The following is a 20,815-nucleotide window of genomic DNA, read 5'->3' on the forward strand; positions in this document are numbered from 1 at the left end:
TTGTTTATCCATGCAGTCTTAAATTAGGCATAAACATCTGTGCTTAGGTATAAACCTCTGTGCATGTGTTGATAAATCTTTCCAATTATATGATAACTTACTATTCTTGTAGGTCTCTAGGATCAGTTATATAGGTCAAGCCTGTATGATAAGCACTGTCCCTGTTGGTAGGGTCTCTGACTCTAGTTGTAGAATTTAAAATATATGTAGTGAATGAAGCACATCATCTAATGATGGAACTTGGTATGAGTAGTCCTTGAGTAGATTCTGTTCTTGCTTCTTTCAAACTTTGATAATAAAAACACTTTTAAAAATTAAATACTCATTACAGTATCTATGGCGCATGGTAAATATGCAGAACTGAGTGCTTTTGTGTTCAATGAGAACCATGCTTTTGACTGGTTTTGAATGTTTTTTCAAGCTTTTTTGACACTTTATTCTCTACTGAAAAAATCCTAGGCATATAAATTCAGTTCTGATTTTAGCATCAGTTTCTGTAAGTACTGTGTTAGAAAAATATATTTGGTAATGTAACTAAATATATGGTAGATACATGAAGAGAACAAATAAAAAACCAAAGGATTTCTTACCATTTTTAGTTTTCTTAAACACATGCTCATATACAGTGTAGCTAAAACTTTTAAAGAAAAAATTTCTCATGATTGCCTTGAAGTTGTTTGTCTCAATATGCCTAGTTTATAAAAAAAAGTGTCCATTTAAAAAGGTTTTGAATGAAGAACAATAAGCTGAAGAAAACTAACTGTGGCTCAGACTATTTTGTTGTTTTATGGTTAGCCCTTCTAATTAAATGGTGCTTTCATTTTCCAGTTTGTGGGAAGTGCCAGCTAATTAAATCCCCATATTCAGATACTAGTTACTGTTTTAAGCTATAATGTACATAGAAAATATTTCTTAAGTGTACTTTTAAAGGACTTATAAGTCAAGAAGTTCAAGTATTAATGCTAATTATTGAATGTCACTGAGGCTTGGGCTTTTGCTAGTCAATAGTGTTTAACTTTAAAGAAGCACTGAATATTTCAACTTTTGTTAGAATAATCCTAGAAACACAACTAAATGCAGATATTATCTGTAATTTAGTTTCAGAACGCCAGTTGTAAAGAATGACGTTCTACCAGGATGTCAGATTTCTACTCCCTACAGCCAGCTTCCATATTTCCTATCACATACTCCAGTGACTCCATTTCAAAACCAAGTTGGCTTGCAGGTAACAACTTGAGGTTGTCTTCTGCCATTTTTCAGTATGCTTTTTCATTGCAAACTAAGTTAAATATATGCATGTATGTATATATTTTTTCTAATCTAAAGTTACTGTTCATCTTTCTGGATGAGTAATGGAAAATAGTTTGTATTGCTTTTTCTCAAAATAATATTTCTTCATGTATGTCTGAATTCAGGTAAAATAAGTCAGCTCTTGCAAAATCAGTTTACTTGTATCAAAATCCTGAAGCCTTTGTATGAGATCTCTAAGCCTTTTCAGATCATGCGTCGTGACAAAAGCAAGAACTAGAGTTACTCTTTTTGTTCTGCTGTGCTTTTATAGTGGTACTACCCACTACAGTGGAGGACCCATAAAGAGAAGCAGCATGTGTTTAAAAAACATAAGAGTCTGAGGGAGGTAAAAGAATGAATTACATTCCTCTCCATTTTGTTAGATTTCACAAATTAAGATGCATTTGTAGTGGCCTGGAATCATGTAAAAATGAATTACCTTAGATGGATTGCACTTTCAGATAGGAATCTTCCCAGTTGTAGATAGAATCGCAGGATAGGGTTAAGCTTCCTACTGGAGGATTAATATTTGAAAGTTTGTGGCTGTTATACAGCTTGCTGTAGCAGGTACAGGCAATATAGGCTGTTTCAGAGTCACAGCACTGAAGTCTGCTAGCTAGTAGTTAGCTTCAAATAAAAGAGGTGATTTGAGTACAGCTCTAAGTTGCCTGTTGTAACTGAAATTCTCTTAGTCTAGTTTCCAACATTATCTGTAAAGAGGGAGGTGTCTCTAATGGTCTGAGAAGTCTTATTAAAGAACACCCTTTTCTTGATTTGCAGTGTGAAGAGCATTGGTATCTGCTATAAGGGTACAATGAATTTACATGCTAAGTGATATCTTTATACAAATAGTTTTGCAATTAGGGTCTTTAGCTTTCGAGACAAACATATCTAAAATTTAGCTGTAGTACCCTTTATTGTTCAGAAAGACCAAGACAACTTAAAGCATGTTGACTTAAGAAGTTAAAACTTCTAACAAGCTCTGCTGCATGTATACCAATAGTTATTTTCCTAACTTTTTCTCTGTGTACACAGGTTCCAGCTTCTATACCGTCAAATGAATGTCTTGCCATCAAAGGAAGAGTTTATACAATATTGAAGCAGATAGGTAGTGGAGGTTCAAGTAAGGTAAGATGCTCTTTTATGCTCTAATAGATGTACTAGTAGTTGCATTATAAACATACATGTTGAAGTCATCTAGTAAGGAGTGCCTAGCACTACCATGTACAAAGTGTTTAGTGTCCCAGATAATGTAGAAACTTGTTGTTTTAGTGTTATGTTTAGACTTTATCCTTCATGGATGCAGAAGAAACACAGTGCACAAATTAGATTTGGTACAGTGCTGTTTTATCTGAGTCTTCAGATAGCTTGCAGTAATAACTGATTTGATATATTATTATTATGAAAATGGTGCTTCAGTTATTACAGGATGTTAAGCACAGTACTGTTCACTGCAGTGGAGAAAAAGTAAAAGCAGTGTCTAGATAAAGGGGGGATGTTGAAGTGAAGAATAAACAGTGAACAGAAACTCTGAACAGATGTGGTCAGAATACTGAACAGAAGCTACAGAAACAGGAAGAAGTGATCACCCAATTCTCATGAGTGTATAAATCTCACTTAAATTGGTAAACAGGGGTGGGAGCCCAGTTCCTTTTGTCTTCTGCTTGAAGGCAGATTGTGTGCTCTTGAAGATAATTTCTATGCTGAAGTATTAAAATTCACATTAAATTCAGCTCTTCCAAGAGGTGTGCTGCAGTATTACTGTACATCTTAATTTGAGAAGCTGTTTAGGACAGTGTGAATACATTGTTGGGAAATGCATGGCTTGTAAGGTTGATTGGAAGTTCCTGAAGTGGATAGACCATCCCTTACTACTTCAGTAATATGTGTGAGAAGTGGAGTTTAAGTCTGACTGAAGGGGTGAGTGAACTGCTTTTTATAAGGCAATTTGGGTTCATAGGTACTTGGGAAACAGTTTTAGCATACCTCTTGTTCAGAAGATAAAGAATTCTAGCAAAACCAACAAACAGTTTTGAGTCAAATTTCTCTCTGTCGGCTTTCTTCTGTCTCTCACACCTTTGTTTTACCTGTATGCTTCTGTGTGTGAAGACTGTATTACTAGTCACGGGGACAGTCTTAAGAATTTCTGTAAGGGAAACTTGATACATGCATGCATTTGGTTAATCTTCATTAGCGGCCTATGTAGAACTTGGTCTGCAGTGCATGGAAAGTGAAGTGGTTATTTTTAGTTAATCTGAGACATGCAGGGCAATATAAATTTATGGTTAAGTTAAAGTTATAGTCAAGTTAAATGACAGCATTTCTAATAAAAACATTTTTTAAAGTGTGCTTTTGACTTCCCCAAAATTGCCTAGAAAGCTTAGAGCCAGTTTTAGAAGTGAGTATCTAATCTTATCCTTAAATTCACTCCACTAAATCCTCTGTTTTGTTTTAAAGCATGTATTTTCCCAAACTGGCTTTAGATGCCTGAGATGGTATTTAAGATTGACCTTGTTGTATAGCTTTTCAATTTTTTAAACTAAAAATATGTGATACTTGTCATTTATAGCATTAGAATTTTGTTCAGAAATCCCCATACGTCTAGATTTCAAAATTTTTAACAATCACATTCATTTAGACCTGGCTTATATTCATGACGCTTTGTGCCTAGTTTTTTATTTTGGTTTGGTGTTTGCATATTCAGGAACTGACAAAACCAAAGTAGTACTGACCAGTCAAGCTGTGTGCTTTCTAGTGATAGAAACAGTCTCGGTGTGTTTTAAGAGATAGGAAATTGGTTTAAAATGTTGCGAGATCTTAAAATCATAAAATAGTTTTGGTTGGAAGGGACTGTTAAAAGTCTAGTCCAAATCCCCCTGCAGTGAGCAGGGACACCTTCCACTAGACCAGGTTGCTCAGAGCTCTGTCCAGCCTGACCTTGAATGTTTCCAGGGATTGGGGCATCTACCACTTCTGTAGGCAATCTGTTCTAGTGTTTCACTGTCCTCATTGTAAAGAAGACATTTTTTACATCTAGTGTAAATCTACCCTCTTTTAGTTTAAAACCATTAACCCCTTGTCTTATTGCAACAGGCCCTGCTAAAACATTTATCCCCATATTTCCTGTAGGCTCCCTTTAAGTACTGAAAGGCTTCAATAATGTCTCCCCGGAGCCTTCTCCATGCTGAACGACCTCCAATTCTCCCAGCCTTTTGTCATAGGAGAGGTGTTCCATTCCTCTGAACATTTTTGTGACCCTCCTCTGGACCTGCTCCAACAGGTCCATGTCTTTCCTGTGCTGAGAACTCCAGAGCTGGATGCAGTACTCCAGGTGGAGTCTCATGAGAGTGGAGTAGAGGGACAGTATGGCCTCTCTCAACCTGCTGGTCATGCTTCTTATGAAGCCCAGGATATGGTTGGTTTTCTGGGCTGCGAGTGCATGTTGCTGGCTCATGTTCAGCTTTTCCTACACCAGTACCCTCAAGTCCTCCTCGGCAGGGCTTTCCTTAATCACTTCATCCCACAGCCTGTATTGATACCAGGGGTTGCCCCAACTCATGTGTAGGACCTTGCACTTTGTCTCATTGAACCTCATGAGGTTCACATGGGCCCATTTCTCAAGCTTGTTTAGGTCCCTCTGGATGGCATCCTGTCCCTCAGGCATGTCAACTGCACCACTCAGCTTGGTGTTGTCAGCAAACTTGCTGAGTGAACTCAATCCCTGTCACTGTTGAAGATACTAAACAGCACTGGTCCCAGTACAGACCACTGAGGGACACCACTGGTCACTGACCTCCATCTGGACATTGAGCTGTTGGCCACTGCCCTCTGGATGTGACCATCCAACCAATGCCTCATCCACTGAACAGTACACCCATTGCACCAACGTTTCTCCAATTTAGAGGGAAGGATGTTGTGGGGGACCACGTCAAAGGCCTTATAGAAGTCCAGATAGATGAAATCAGTAGCATTTCCCTTGTCTGCTGAGGTAGTCCCTTCATCAGAGAAGGCCACTAGGTTGGTCAGGCAGCCCTTGCCCTTGGTGAAGCCTGTCAAGACTGTCTTGAATCACCTCCTTGTCCTCCATGTGCCTTAGCACAGCTTCTAGGAGGGTCTGTTCCATGATCGTCCCAGGCACAGAGGTGAGGCTGACAGGTGGGTCATTCCCAGGGTCCTCTTTTCTACCCTTCTTAAAAATGTGTGCAACGTTTCCCTTTTTTCAGTCACCAGGGACTTCTGACTGCTGTGACTTTTCAAATATCATGGAGGGTGGTTTGGTAACTACATCAGCCAATTACCTCAGATCTCTGGGATGCATCTCATCAGGTTCCATAGACTTACCTCAGGTGATCACAAACCTGATCTTTTACAGTGGGAGAGACTTTGCTCCCCCAGTCCCTGTCTTGCAGTCCATCCATTTGAGAGGTGTGGGAAGAGAGGTTGCCAGTGAAGACAGACAAAACATTGGTGAGTCTGTTAATCCAGAAAGTAGTAAATTGAAAAGAATAACAGAATAGAATGACAATAGAATATTTCAGTTGGAAGGGACCTACAGTAGTCATCTAGCCCAACTACCTGGCCACTTCAGGGCTCACCAAAAGTTAAAGCGTGTTATTAAGAGCATTGGCCAAGTGCCTCTTAAACACTGAAAAGCTTGGGGCCTTGACTATCTCTCTAGGAAGCCTGTTCCAGTGTTTGACCAGCCTGTGATTAAAGAAATGCTTCCTGATGTGAAGTCTAAACCTCCACGGTGCAGTTTTGAACCATTCCTATGCATCCTGTCACTAGATAACAGGGAGAAGAGATCAGCACCTCCCTTTCAACTTCCCCTCCTGCAGAAGCTGTAGAGAACAATGAGGTTGTCTTTCAGCCTCCTCTTCTCCAAACTAGACAAACCCAGAGTCCTTAGCTGCTCCTCAAAAGACATTCCTTCCAACCCTTTCACCAGCTTTGCCTTCCTCTGGATGAATTCAAGGACCTTCAGATCCTTCTTACATCGTGGGACCCAGAACTGCCCAGAGTACTCAAGTTGAGGCTGCACCAAGGCTGAATGCAGCAGGATAGTCACCTCTCTGACTGGCTGGTTATGCTGTGTGTGATGCACCCCAGGATGTGATCTGCCCTCTTGGCTGCCAGGGCACACTGCTGACTCATATTGAGCCTGCTGCCTATCAGTGCCTCCAGACCCCTTTCTGCAGGGCTGCTCTCCAGCAAGTCCTCTCCCAGTTTATACTTATGTCTGGGGTGACTCCCATCCAGATGCAGAAGCCAGCATTCGTTCTTGTTAAATTTCATGCCATTAATGATTACTCAATGCTCCAATATATCTAGATCCCTCAGCAAGGCCTCTGGTCCTTCAAGAGAGTCAACAGCACCTCCCAGTTTGGTATCATCAACAGACTTGTTAACAGTGCATTCAACTTCTGCATCCAGATAATTGATAAATATAATGAACAGAACTAGCCCTAGAACTGAACCCTAAGGAACACTGCTTGGTGACTGGTCGCCAGCTAGATGTAGCCCTATTTGCTACAACCTTTGAGTTCTGCCATTGAGCTAGTTCTTCACCAAGCACACTGTGAATCCACTCATTCCACAGTTGGAGAGCTTGTCTGGAAGGATGTTGTGAGGGACAGTATAAAAGCCTTACTAAAATACAAGAAACCTACATCTACTTCCTTCCCTTGACTAGGTGAGTGACCTTATCATAGAAGGATATTGAATTAGTTAAACAGGATTTTCCTTTTGTGAACCCATGTTGACTGTGCCTGATGATTGTGTTGTCCTTTAAATGCTTTTTAATAGCATCCAGTATGATCTCTGTAACTTTGCTGGGAACTGAGGTTAGCCTAACAGGTCTGTAGTTTACTGTCTTCCCTCAGATCCATCTTGCAGGGTGGAATAACACTGGCTGACTACCAGTCAGCAGGGAACTCCAGGAAGAAAAGCTTGTGCTGGCAGTGTACAGTCATAGGATTGAGGTAGGATGGAAGGGATCTCTGCATGTCACTTGGTCCAATGGTCTGCTTAAAGCAAGGCCAAAATAGAGCAAGTTGCTATCATCTTTTGCAACTGAATTTAGAGTATCACAAGGGATGGAGATTTCACAGGCTCGCTGGACAACCTGATCTCCTCTTTAACTACATGGTGGTGAAAGAAATTTTCCTATATCTAACTGGAATTTTCCTTCCTGTTAGCTATGTCTCTTGCCTCTCATACTTTGATGTTCAAGAGGAGTCTTTTTTATATGTTCTCTTTAAGTAGCTTAAGATAACAATAAGCTTCCCTGCAGCCTTTTTGTCTTAAGACTGAATGGACGTAGTGCTCTCAGCCTCTTATGTGCCATGTGGTCTAACCTCCAAATCATCTTGGTGTGACAGAATGGATGTGGAGTGGCAGGACAAACCCTTAGCTTTGTGGGAGGTGTTATTTTGCATGCTAATCACTTCAGTCTTGCAATGACATATACCCAGTGCAATGTTATGTGGCACCAAGATAGCTTTTGATAGAGCGTTGTTTCTGTTGTAACTGGTGGCTTCTTTCTTAATTTTTCTTCATGCTGACTTGTATGAACTTCTTTGTAAATTTAGTGTTGCTTTTTCCTTTTGAAAAGGTACACTTTGAAATTCTGGCTGCGGTGACATGAAGGATCATAGTAAATCAGAACTAGAATTGAATGAAGTTACTAACTGATACTGTTTTGCAGGTGTTTCAAGTACTGAATGAGAAGAAGCAGCTGTATGCTGTCAAATATGTGAATCTAGAGGAAGCTGATCAACACACTGTTGAGAGCTATAAGAATGAAATTGCTCATTTGAGTAAATTGCAGCAACATAGTGATAAGATCATCCGTCTTTATGGCTAGTGAGTAAACACTAATTATATTAAACGGTATCTTTTTATATAAAGTGTCTTAAATTTTAACGAAAGTATATTTATTTCTAGTGAAATTACTGATCATCATATCTACATGATAATGGAGTGCGGAAATATTGATCTTAATAGCTGGCTTAAAAAGAAAAAAAACATTGATCCATTGGAACGAAAGAGCTATTGGAAAAATATGCTGGAAGCTGTTCACACAATCCATGAATATGGTATGCTTATAGGTTATATGGCAGAGATAATATGAACATGTTTAAGTTTTGGAGGTGGTGTTGCTCTTAGTTTTGGTGTAAGCCTAGTGATGTTCAAAGATGGGTATTTACTGTAAAAATTTTAGTGAAACAAAAGATGAGTAAGTCTTGATGCAGCAGTAGAATGACTTTGTTAATTCAAAGGGATCTCCAAGTATCAACCATTTCATAATGTTTATTTCCTTGCAACAGACATGAAATAGTCTTTTCTGTATTAGACCACACTGTATACTCCCTGTACTGCTTGTTCTCCATTACATGCAAATGAAGCCGCTCGTTGTCTCCAAATAATCTTTGACATTAATGACAGCTCTTACACAGCTCTGTTATCTTTACTTTGACATAGTGTTTCAGCTTTTTCTCATAGTTCTTCAGGCCTTCCTTTCATCTTTACCTATGTAATTGAAATGCATGCATCTGTATTCTGTTTGCCTGTATAATGTGAGGGAGAGAGAAGATTTGAATCCTTTTCCTATTTAAGAAAAAAAGTGGAGACCTATACATACAGCAGGGAGCATGATCTCATTACAGCACAAGAACACTAGAACATTCAATAATATAGTAAGACAGTGAAACCTATTAAAACACAGCCTACTTGCTATGTGATGTGTCCTTCAAACAAACAATTTTGCAAAATACAAAGATGGATTGGTTGATTTTTATGGATAATAACCAAAATTAATAATAAATCATGTAAGTAGGGTTTGCGAGAAGTCACTTGTATGTAATCCTCAGTGAATGGTACCTTTCACATCAGGAAGCAGGAAACATCAGATTAAGAAATATATTTCTCTTAAGTACCTGCTTATCTTTCTCTTAAATAATCAGCTACAGGAGGTGACAAGCCATTGAATTGCTCCAAAACAGCAGTTCAGTATGGCCGTGTGCACGTAGAGCTAGAGGGCCTGTCCCTAACTGAGAGATACTGTGCAGCTCAAGTCTCTTGGAGCTATTTTTAGGTGCCTGCAGATTTGAAAAAGTGAACTCAAGCTATAAAGTCATGCAGGTCTTAACTGTTTAAAAAGAAACGGAAACACTTTTATGAAGTTAGCAAAGAATGTTTGTTTTGGGCCAGGTCAATCTGATCTGCATCTTCTTTCTGCAAGGATTACTGGGTGTTGAGCAATAAAAAAAGCCATAGTAGTAACTTAGATGGACTAAACCTGGATTGAATCTATTTTGCAGGCATTATTCACAGTGATCTGAAACCAGCAAACTTTCTGATAGTTGATGGAATGTTAAAACTAATTGACTTCGGCATTGCAAACCAAATGCAGCCAGATGTGACCAGCATCATTAAAGATTCTCAGGTGAAATACTTTGGGAAAATCTATGTACCCTTTTCTTTGAAGTGCTATAGTACTTGCTGGTTATGTTGATTAGCGTAAGTTAAAGGAATACTGAAATTTTATGTTGAAAGGTTTTATATACATAAAAGTATCCATAGAAACAAATTTTTACATGTTTTTACTGAATGGAATAACAGTGGCCTTCAGCCTTCATAGAAACAAATTTTCAAGATGCTTTTTAGTGTTTTGAGACAATCATTTTATCACTTCACTAAAGAAATATTTTTATATTTTTATGGCTAGGTTGGCACAATTAATTATATGCCACCCGAAGCGATAAAAGATATGTCTTCCTATGGAGAAAATGGGAATTCTCGATCTAAGGTAACATATCCTTTTTTTTCTGTTCCCTTCATGTTAAGAAGAAAGTAATTCAGGCATATATTTTAAGATTTTAGTTTTCTCAAAACTTTCCGCTGAAACTAGAACATAAAGAAATCCATTGTGCCATGATGACAGTGGGCAGAGATTTATTCCTTTCAGAGTTTATTCTTTTCAACTACCTAAAAGCATTTTGCAGATGGTATTTAGAAAAATATTAGTGCCGAATTAATGAATAAAATTGAAGCCAAAACAGATGCACAGGTTTGGGTGTTGGAGAAACTGATAATATAGTGATGAAAGCTAAACTGATAATAAATGCAAAAATATTTTTAAAAATCCATTTTATGGAGCAGTATAATCCAGTCTTCTATGTTATCAGTGTGAATGGTATCGAACAGCAGTATAGAGTACAGTGAAATGCGTACAACCTTTCACGTAGAATCACAGACTATGTCAAGATGGAAGGGACCCATAAGGGTTATTGAGTCCGGCTCCCTTTTCACAGACATATCAGAGACTGTATTAATAACTAGTTACAAAAGTCTTTTGAGCATCTTAAGGGTCCACCATGCTCTGCATCCCTGACAAGTCGTCTTTTGCACTAAAATCACTTCAGGCTAGAGCTTTTAGGGGGTGTTTCTGAGAGGATATTCCATGGAGTCGAGAGAGAATCATTCCTCAGTCCCTTCTTGGTTGTCTGTTGTGCTGCTTATGCCCTTTTTGTCCTGCCAAAAATTGGTGGAGCTCTTATGGTACTGCTAGCTGCTACGCAGCTACATATTAGCATTCTGCATAAATAACCCTGGCTTAGAAATCCTTTTCTGAAAGCAAGAAAATCTGCTTTCTGATGTAAACCATTGATAGTATGTTTGCTTAAAAAACAAGGTATGATAATGCTTGTGTCATTGTCATTTTTGAATTTTAAGTGAGGGGCAGGTTTTGCAAGAAAGGAGTGATACCTAATAAGGTCTTTTATAATTTGATATGTTGTAGTATTTTAGAGGACACATGTATGAGTTCTGTGTATCCTATTCATTTCTCTATGCTACAGGGTACTGTGTGTTGAACTTCTTATAACTTCACCAGGGCAATGGAATGTGAATGGTGAAGAAGGTACTGAAGGGAAGCCAATGTGAAGGAATTTCACATTGGCAGTCAAACTTCAGTTAAGGAGTACATAGTTTTATGGAAGGGTATTAAAAAAAAAATTAAAAAATCCATATTCATATGTACGTGCATATACATACTCAAAGACTGTGACTTTTTAACAGTTTAATTGAAGTATTACTATTAAGTGAAACACAATCTGGTCTTTCTAAACACCAAATAGAATGTTTTTTAGATTTCTTTTAAGGATGATACTTTTAACCTTTTTTTATGTTTTTAAAAATTACATACAAAGTGCAGACTTGTTCTGGAGCTCTGCTCATTTAAGCAAAACTCTAACCACTGCTGCTGGGAGATGGGCTTTCTATGTGCCTCTTCCCTCACCCTCCTCCTCTTCCCCTACTCCCCCAACCTTATGTGCTTTTTTTTAAAGTGCTTCAGCTTTAACAGGAGAAGTGGAAAGCCTTCCTGTAAGGAACAGCCCAGGTGTGGTGTTTGAAGTCTGGATCTGAATCCTTTAAACGCAGAGGAACTGAACTATGGCTTCCCGCTTTGGGGACATTAGCTGTAATGTTTGACTGGTTTCTGGATTGAATTAATTTAGTATGTTTTCAGTTGTATTTACTCATAAATCCAAAATTAGAATCCTGCTGTTCAACTTGTTAAGGACTATCTTTAATTGTTAAAATAAGTTGATTTTCAAAGATTATTAATAAAAATAGCTTTCTTACGAAATACTAGTGAATGAAGCCACGTTACTGTCTTAGCAGATAATGGCATGCTGTCCAGGTGATTTTGTGTGATTAGTTATTAAGGTCTGTTACCTGGTGTAAAATAGATACACTGTTAAGTTTAAATGACTGTACAATCATATGATAAACCGACTGAAGGGACAGTTCCTTAAGTGAGGAGTAATGTTTTTTTGTATTTTTATTTAGATAAGTCCCAAAAGTGATGTGTGGTCATTGGGATGCATTTTGTACTGCATGACATATGGAAGGACTCCATTTCAACATATAACAAATCCAATTAATAAACTGCATGCTATTGTTGATCCTAGTTATGAAATAGAATTTCCAGATATTGCTGAGAAGGATCTTCAAGATGTGCTAAAGGTAACTACTCCTTAAGATTCATTTTTAGTCAAATAATGATAAATTCTTTATTTGAAGCATATTTTCTTAAACTGAATGAGTTGTGCCTGAGAAACTTGTTTCACAAATAGATGCTTACTGCTACTTGTACAGGCTTTCTTCCAAAAGAATACTTAAGCTAGAGCTGCTTCATATAGTTTCCATAATAAAAGTCTACTTTCAGCTCAGTAGCAAATAAATACTTAAAGCAGTCTGGCTTAACTCCTTTGCCTGAACAACCCCAAGTAAATACAGTAGCTTTTGTACTTGCCATCCATTTCCCTCACTGTACATATTTGCAATTTTCTGAAACTTGGCTTGTGCTTTTACTCAAGCCCTAGCTGGTGTTGCTCAGCAGGTAACAAACTGAAACCCAGAAACGCTTATCCCCCTAACTTTCAAATCTCGGTCTCATTTTATGTCGTTTGGTATAAAAGGATATTGTAGGTTCTGTTCTTCATCTCCTCCAACATTGCTGCTTAAGTAAAACAGGTTACCAAACTTTACTCTTAAGATAATTGCTAATGAAGGCAGTTAGGTTAATCCGTTACTGTATTGAGTTGAATCTTTCTGAATATGTAGTTTGGCAGTAAGAAGTTCTGACATGCATCTACAGGGTCTTATAGTGATCCTCGCTATTAATTCTTAGAAAAATTCTTAATTTATAGGCAAAGCATTCTTCTTTTTTCATTTGCAGCATTGTTTAATAAGAAATCCTAAACAAAGAATATCTGTTTCGGAGTTGCTGGTACATCCCTATGTTCAAATTCAAAGTCATTGTCAAACAGGTAGGTTTATTTTAAAAAATGCTTTTATTTAATATTTATAATTCCATTAAAGCAGAAGATTTTTATATGTACATCCTATTTGCTAGTGTAACAATCTGTTCTGTTTGGTGCCTATGTTTCAGAAAAGACTTGGGTATTTTATTTAAACCTCTTCCAAACTCCTCTGGTAATTTATATGTAGTTGTCTATAACTTTAGCATAATTTAAAATTATGCTAAATAATGCTTTTGCTAAAATAATTATGCTTAAATTATGCTAAATTATGCTTAATTACAAATTATGCAGGTGTTCCACATGCAAAAGGAACAACAGAGGAAATGAAACGTATCCTTGGCCAGCTGGTTGGCTTGAATTCTCCCAACTCTATTTCTAGAGCTGCTAGGGTGAGTAAACTTTCTATTTTGTACGGTAGTGCCTGTTCATGCAAACAAAGGTTAGAATGTTTGGTAGTGAAAGCTGAAGTTAAATACATCAAAGCTTTAACCACAGGTGAAAAAACGTTATACATTGTAGTGCTTTTGTTTGCAAGCATGCAGAATCTCTCCACATCCTGAATGAGAAGGGTTGAAAGGATTATAGTAATCTTGATTTTTAGCCTTTTCTTTCCTGGTACAACTAAGCTGTCTTAAGTGTATCTTTATTTTTTTATTTGAAACAGAAATTTTAGTATGGAGTTTGGAATATTTCAGTATGTCATGACTACTTTCACGTGGTGATGTTTGTTATAAAAATATAGTTTGAATCCATGTGTGCTACAACTGTGTTCACCTGAATACTTGTGTTTTTATTAACTTTCAGACTTTATATGAACAGTGCAACAGTGGTAAAAGTCTTGATGTATCAGCATTTTCAAAAGTTGGGAGCCAAAAATCATGGACAACAAAATGATGTGCTACTGTTCAGGATGCATCAGATGTCTGGTCTGTTCACAATATTTTGTGCTGCTAGCTTTTAAAAGGACATTCAGCATAAAGTTCACATTTCTAAATGTTCTTTGTGTCTTCTGATAATGCTTTGCAGATCATTAAAAAGAATTTCATTGAATGCTTTTCATGGTGGGCTGTTTTACTCTGCATGCCACTTGGATTGAACAATGAAAATTGCTATTTGGTGATCGTAGTGCTGCCTAAGTAACAAAAACCATAGTGTCTGGAGTACAAAATCTTTCATGAGAATCTTCAAGTTCTTCTATCCACCTGAAGCTAAAGCAAAATTCTTAAAATGCTAATTGGTGTACATGAAAAGCATGCAAATATCTCTCGAAATATCTCCTATGACATATTGTGCTCTTCAGTCCTTTTCAACAAATACCTCTTGTATCCAGTTTTGATCATAACTAAGGAAATAACTGATCACATAAACAGAGGGCTTATGTTACCAGTAGATACCTCTAAATGTCACCCAGTTTTTGAGCTGTTGCTGTGGTTAAGTGGAAACATCAGGACTGTTCTGACGTTATATGAATAAAATGCTTTTGTTCTGTTAAAAATCATAGAGTAATGGTTTGGGTTGGAAGGGACCTTAAGGATCATGTAGTTCCAACCCCCCTGCCATGGGCAGGGACACCTTCCACTAGACCAGGTTGCTCAAAGCCCCGTCCAGCCTGGCCTTGAACACTGCCAGGGAGGGGGTAGCCACCAGTGCTCTGGGCAATAAGTTCCAGGGTCTCACCACCCTCACAGTAAAGAATTTCCCCTTTATATCTAATCTAAATCTACCCTCTTTTAATTTAAAACCATCACACCCCCACCCTCTACCTCCCCATCCTATTGCTAGACTCTGATAAGAGTTCCTCTGCATCTATCCTGTAGCCCCCTTTACTGGAAGGCTGCTAGAAGGTCTCACTGGAGCCTACTCTTCTCCAGGCTGAACAACCCAAACTCTCTCAGCCTGTCCTCATAGGGGATGTGCTCCAGCCCCCTGATCATCTTTGTGGCTTCCTCCTGGACCTGCTTGAGTAGGTCCATGTCCTTCTTACATTGGGGGCCCCAGAGTTGAACACAGTGTTGCAGGTGGGGTCTTGTGAGAGCAGGGGGGCTGAATCACCTCCTTCAACTTGCTGGCCACACTTCTCTTCATCTAGCCCAGGACACTGGCTTTGTGAGCTGCGAGCACACACTGATGGCTCATAGTCAGTTTTCCATCCAGTAATACCCCCAAGTCTTCACAGAGCTGCTCTCAATGCACTCATCCCCCAGCATGTATTTGTGCTTGGGGTTGCCCTGACTGACGTGCAGGACCTTGCACTTGGCCTTGTTGAACTTGAGGTTTGCACAGACCCACCTCTCCAGCCTGTCCAGGTCCCTCTGGATGACATCCCTTCCCTCCACCTTCCCTCCAGCGTGTCAACTGCACCACAGAGCTTGGTGTTGTCAGCAAACTTGCTGAGGGTGCACTCAATCCCGCTGTCTGTGTCTCCGGCAAAGATGGTAAACAGCACCAGTCACAATACTGACCCCTGAGGAACAGCACTTGTCACTGTTCTCTACTTGAACATTGAGCCATTAGCTACAACTCTAAGTGCAACCATCCAGCCAATTCCTTACCCACTGAGTGGTCCATCCATCAGATCCATGTCTTCCCAATTTAGAGACAAGAGTGTCATGTGAGACAGTATCAGATGCTTTGCACAAGTCCAGGTAGATGATGTCAGTTATTCTTAACTTATCCACCAATGTTGTAACCCTGTTATAGAAGAAATGCTACTATAAATCCAATATGCTCTTCAAATTCCAAAATAATAGAAAACTTATCAAGATTCACGATGGTCAGAAATTGCTAATTTGGATTTTTAAAAACATTAATACTTGGCCCTCTTTAAAATGTATTGGATGTAGCAGGACTTTTTTTCTACATGATTGTTAGTGGATCAGGTTTTGTTTTCACTGGGTTACATTTTTGGTGCAAGTGTACAAATTTTAAACTTAATTGAAAGATGTTAAAATTAATATCTAATCATTTTAAATTTTCAAACAAAAATCTTCCCTGCAGTTTCATGACAGCTGCCATGCTGTCCTTGGATACTTTCTAAAACATGGAGCTTGTCAGCTCTCTATCTTGATCAAGCATTTTGAATTAGACTGTTTCCCTTTCCTTCATAACAGCCCTGTGTACAAATAGCCCAACTTCATTATTGAAGTGACTCTTTGCTTGTTTATCTGCATGAATTAAAAGTATGACATATTGCTTGATCAGTGATGGAAAAAGTTGAAGGTCAGCAGGAAGGGAAGCTTTCCTTGACAATTTCTGCATGTTAGATTACTGACTTCATGTTTTCTTCCCTTCAGAAGTGCATAGAAACATTTTAAAGTCTCTGTGATAAACTTTGTGTTGTTTGTGTAACTCCTGTTGGGAAAAAATATCATAATGCTTTACAAAGGCCCAAGTTGAGAGAGGTTTGTATTTCATTGTAAGCATATATTTAAATATTTTTTTCCCTCCTGAGTATTTTTTTTTTCTTCATAGTGCCTGGATTCACAGGATTTAGGTTTTTACTTCTTGATTTTGGAACATTAAGTTTCACTGACGTCTTGCTACCAGTTGATATCTGTAGCTTTTATTTCCATAACTGGTAAAAGGTTTAGAGGATCAAATATCTGAGTGGTACAGTGCTACTGGTTACCTGTTAACTTGAACTGTGTCAGTACTGCGAGATCTCCATCAAGCCTCTGACAAAGGGAGATAGCCTATTTTAGGCTGCCAGGTTTTACTACCTGATGGAAGTATGATTATGCATCCAAGCACTGCAGCGCAAATCAAGTAAAGTTCTTTTCTTTCTGCCTCTGATGGAGGTGAATGTTCTTAGTATATTTGTCTGTATGCCATCTGGCAGGTCGATTGGGTCAGCTGTCATGGGGGATAAAAAAACTGGTCATTCTTGCTGCTGGAGACTTACTTGCTGCCTTGAAGATGCAGCTGGAGTCTACAAAATTCTTACAAATTATTTTGAGGATCATGAAGTACTGGGTAGTCATATTTGTTCTGAGGATGAGGATATTGTTCTTGAGAATTTTCAGTTTGACTCTATAAAAGGGGAATTCCTACTGCCTTTACCATCTGTATTAGCAGGGCTGAGATACCTTTATCTTCCCTTTGTCTAGGTAAGCTTATCTTATAGAAATAGACATATTGTACTGTATGCTCTATTCTACTGTCCCTTAGTGTTTACAGGGGATTACTCTTTGCTGACAACTTTTATCCTCGTTCTTATCTTCTATCCCTGGAAGATGCAGCTATTTCTGCAGTGATCCAGATGCAGAATGGCAGCTGTACTTTGCATGATTCTTCAGCTCACAACATAACCTTTTTCCATGCTTTGCACACTTAATTGGTGTCACTCATAGCACTATCATAATGTCTTGATCTGAAGTTAATAGCAAAGAGAAGAGATAGTTGTAAATACCTATTGCAACAGCAATATTGGAGGACTTTATTTCAATGTGTTCTTGCTATGTTTCCAGCCATTGATTTATCATTTTTTTGATGACTTTATAGCCTTACGAAAACTGAACAACTAGAGAGAATAGCACACACTTGGATCTCAAATGATACATGAAAATCAGAAGTATTGGAGTTTTTTTTTCCCAAACTTTATTAGCTTTGATTTTTAAATGAGGTTTTCAGAGTTTGGTAATATAATAAAAGCACCCCTTGATAGGTGGCTTGTTCTTCTGAACTTTGCTCTTAATTCTCTCATATTCAAAGCAGCAAAACAATTTTCTTCAAATAATTAATTTTAAAAGTTATTTAATGAAGAATAGTATTTCTGTAATTTTATCAGGCTTCTGCTTAATGTCTGTGTTTCAAAACACTAAATCCTCACTGCCTTCATATGCCAGTTAGGACTATCTTGCTGTGACAAAGCCAGTGCTTGTAAAAAAGCATTAATTATTCTGGGGTGTGGTGTTCCTGTGTCTGTTCAACACCTGCCCTCCTTTGTTTCAGATTAGCTGTGATTCTCTGGATTACACAGAGAGAGTGATTAGGAGTGGGAACTACTCCCAATACCAGCCCTTCTCCCCTCAGCCTGTTCTGGGAGGAGGACTGAATCAGGGGGCAGAGAACATGTGCTCACTGCAGTGATGGGGCACATGCAGGAACAGCACATCTCCCTTGTATGGGCAAACTTGGAATGATAACTTTGTTGTTGATCTAGTTGTTATTGTATGAAACAGATTATGGAGTCTCAATTAGTCATTTGTGGGGACGGGGGGCAGCTATCCCGTATTTCTAGGGACAAAGTTAGACTTGTTCCCTGTAATGGTCCTGGGGTTTTTTTTGTTTTTTTTTTAAATTTTTTAATCCCAGACTTTAGTACTCCTGAAGAAGTTGTATTTCAAGAATAATGAGTACATATGCTAACTGTACTTCACTTGTCTGTTAAATAAACATTAAGGTTATAAAGCCTGAAGCTACTGAAGAAAAAAATGTTAATGTTCTGCACCTTTCATATTCTAGACAGTTTGGGAGACTGCATATCTCATGGGAACTGAAAGACGGGGAAACTGGAGAGGGGGAAAAGAAGTATCAGCCTCTTCAGAGGAAAACTTGTGAAGAAAATCTTTACTCTGCAGAAACACCTTTTCACAAAGAGTTGTTATTGAAATATCTCCCAGATACTTGTCTAGTTTAGAGATCTTGAAATCTTTCTGCATAATTACTGTAATGTTATAATTGTTAACTTTCACTGTTTTGCTTCTTTTGTTAGTGTGGAATATGCAGAGAAGCAGTTCTATGTGCCTTATTTTTTCTGTTGTAGTCTATGGTTTATCAATCCTTTCTCTTATTTCGTGACTGCTAAAGAACTGACAGGGAGCTTATGAAAGAGGACTGTTGATGAGAGGCAGTGGGTTGTTATCAGTCATCCCTTTGAAATAAAAATTTTCCATTGCAAATGAGTAATTGATTTATACTCCTTCCCTACCTCAATGACACAAGATGTCTGCCTGCCTTTGCAGATGCCACTTACTGGCCCTCAGACTATTCCTATTGGATTTTTTGCTTTACAGACAACCGTCCCTTTTCAGATTCTGCTGGGATCTTAGAAGTGTGTATGAAGTACAGAATACTATGCTATAATAGGACAGAAAATACTAGTCTTAAATGTTGGGCAATATCATCTGATATTGAAATACAACTACATAAAAAGTGGAAAGGTAAATGAGAACACTTCAGTAAGTTCCCTTTAGTAATTCTTATTTGAAAAATGGATTTGGAAACTTTTAAATCTAATACATGTGTTCCTAAGAACCTTCACTCAACAGCTAACACTAAGAAAAGCCTAACTGCAGAAGGGTGACTTCCTTTTTTATTTATGGATGGGTATAGCATTACTCAGCCTGAACACCTGTATGTATACTTGAAATTCAAAAACTAAATAGAGTTAAAGTTTTGAAGGTTCTGCTCTTACAGTTTGTCTTGGTGTATCAACACCCAGAATTGACTCCTTGACAAATGTAAGAAAAGGAAGCTGTTCTCTAGCATGACTCCCTGCTCTCAGGACAGTTGTCCAAGGAGCAGGACAAGTCTATCCCCATGGCCCTGGAGGAGTCAGACTCTTGCTTCTCATCTGGTTTTGTTGAAGGCACTCTAAGCTCCTGCTGCTAAATGTGTAGCTGGGAGGGAAAGGAATGGTTAATCCTTAACAGTAGAGAGTGCAGAGCAGCATTTGTGAATTAAGTCTGAAGATAAGTGGTCAAATTGTCACTCTTTTTTGGTCCCTCCTAAGGGTTTCTGTTCTTTCTTTAAGCACCTGATAGCTATCTGTTTAGCATGAAACCACTAATTCTGGGAGTGGTGGCAAGTATCAAAAATAAAGCAGTTGAAGTAAACTTGACTTCTAGTCCACCTCTGAAGCATAGCTTACTCATGAGCTCCTCAGCAAGCATCACAGGCTAATCCTTGCAGGTGCCAGTTATGGCAAGTAAGAGTAGAAAACTATTTGCTGCTTCCTTCCTGTTGTTTACATTCTCATATTGCTTTGCTGCTCGCTCAGTTTACATGAGTTCTCAGCAGCAAGGATAAAACAAATACTGCTTTTTGTCATATTTGTATCTTGGACACTCTCATGGCTAAGACACAATCTGTTTCAGCTAAGTATAAACTACTGTTCCCTTCCTGCTCAATGCATATATCGTCTCCCAGCTTGGTTATCTGTGGGCACCTGCCGAGAGCACAAAGCCTGTCTGTCAGTGAGCTTGCAGAGTATGCCCGTTTGTTCACTGCCCCACATAAAGTAATTGAGAAATCTTGCAAGATAAAGGCTATAACGAATGGAGCAGGCAATGTAGCGTAATTACTTGTAGGGTATAGAAGTGTATGCCTGTATGGAAACAGAAGGAGTCTTTATACAAACTGCCCTTACGCTTTCATGGGAGTTGCTGAAATGAAACCCGAGATAAAAATCTGACTCCTCACCTCAATTCCTCCCCTTGACAGGTGGAACATCCAGAGCTAAACAGTGATGCAATTCCGAGATGCTAGCTCTAATCAGATGAATTGCTAAAATCCAGGCAGCTTTTGCAATGAGATATGACTAATTTAATAAAGAATAGTGGTGCCACTGTTTTAAACCCTTAATAAATATAAGGAAAAGGTCAGTGATTAAACAGATTTAGCCCATTGCTCTTGACTCTTACAGTATTGTAAAGATTTCAGGCTTGTCTTTGTACCCGCTTAATGTGCATGTT

At 38.4% G+C, this 20,815-nt stretch overlaps 1 protein-coding gene across 1 annotated transcript in view; it reads left to right on the forward strand.

Annotated features, from left to right (window-relative positions):
• Positions 1-19,383, forward strand: part of TTK (TTK protein kinase) — a 41,550-nt gene extending 22,167 nt beyond the window's left edge. The window contains exons 14-24 of the mRNA XM_026845217.1: positions 1,099-1,225; positions 2,326-2,418; positions 7,997-8,154; positions 8,236-8,387; positions 9,612-9,736; positions 10,019-10,099; positions 12,145-12,321; positions 13,037-13,127; positions 13,413-13,510; positions 13,926-14,047; positions 18,585-19,383. Coding sequence (XP_026701018.1) covers positions 1,099-1,225; positions 2,326-2,418; positions 7,997-8,154; positions 8,236-8,387; positions 9,612-9,736; positions 10,019-10,099; positions 12,145-12,321; positions 13,037-13,127; positions 13,413-13,510; positions 13,926-14,015 — 1,192 coding nt within the window. The 3' untranslated portion in view covers positions 14,016-14,047; positions 18,585-19,383. The remainder of the gene's footprint in view (positions 1-1,098; positions 1,226-2,325; positions 2,419-7,996; positions 8,155-8,235; positions 8,388-9,611; positions 9,737-10,018; positions 10,100-12,144; positions 12,322-13,036; positions 13,128-13,412; positions 13,511-13,925; positions 14,048-18,584) is intronic.
• Positions 19,384-20,815: the final 1,432 nt, after the last annotated feature.

Source organism: Athene cunicularia, assembly GCF_003259725.1.
Source record: "Athene cunicularia isolate RWA chromosome 3 unlocalized genomic scaffold, athCun1 chr3_part1, whole genome shotgun sequence".
NCBI classification, from domain to species: domain Eukaryota; kingdom Metazoa; phylum Chordata; class Aves; order Strigiformes; family Strigidae; genus Athene; species Athene cunicularia.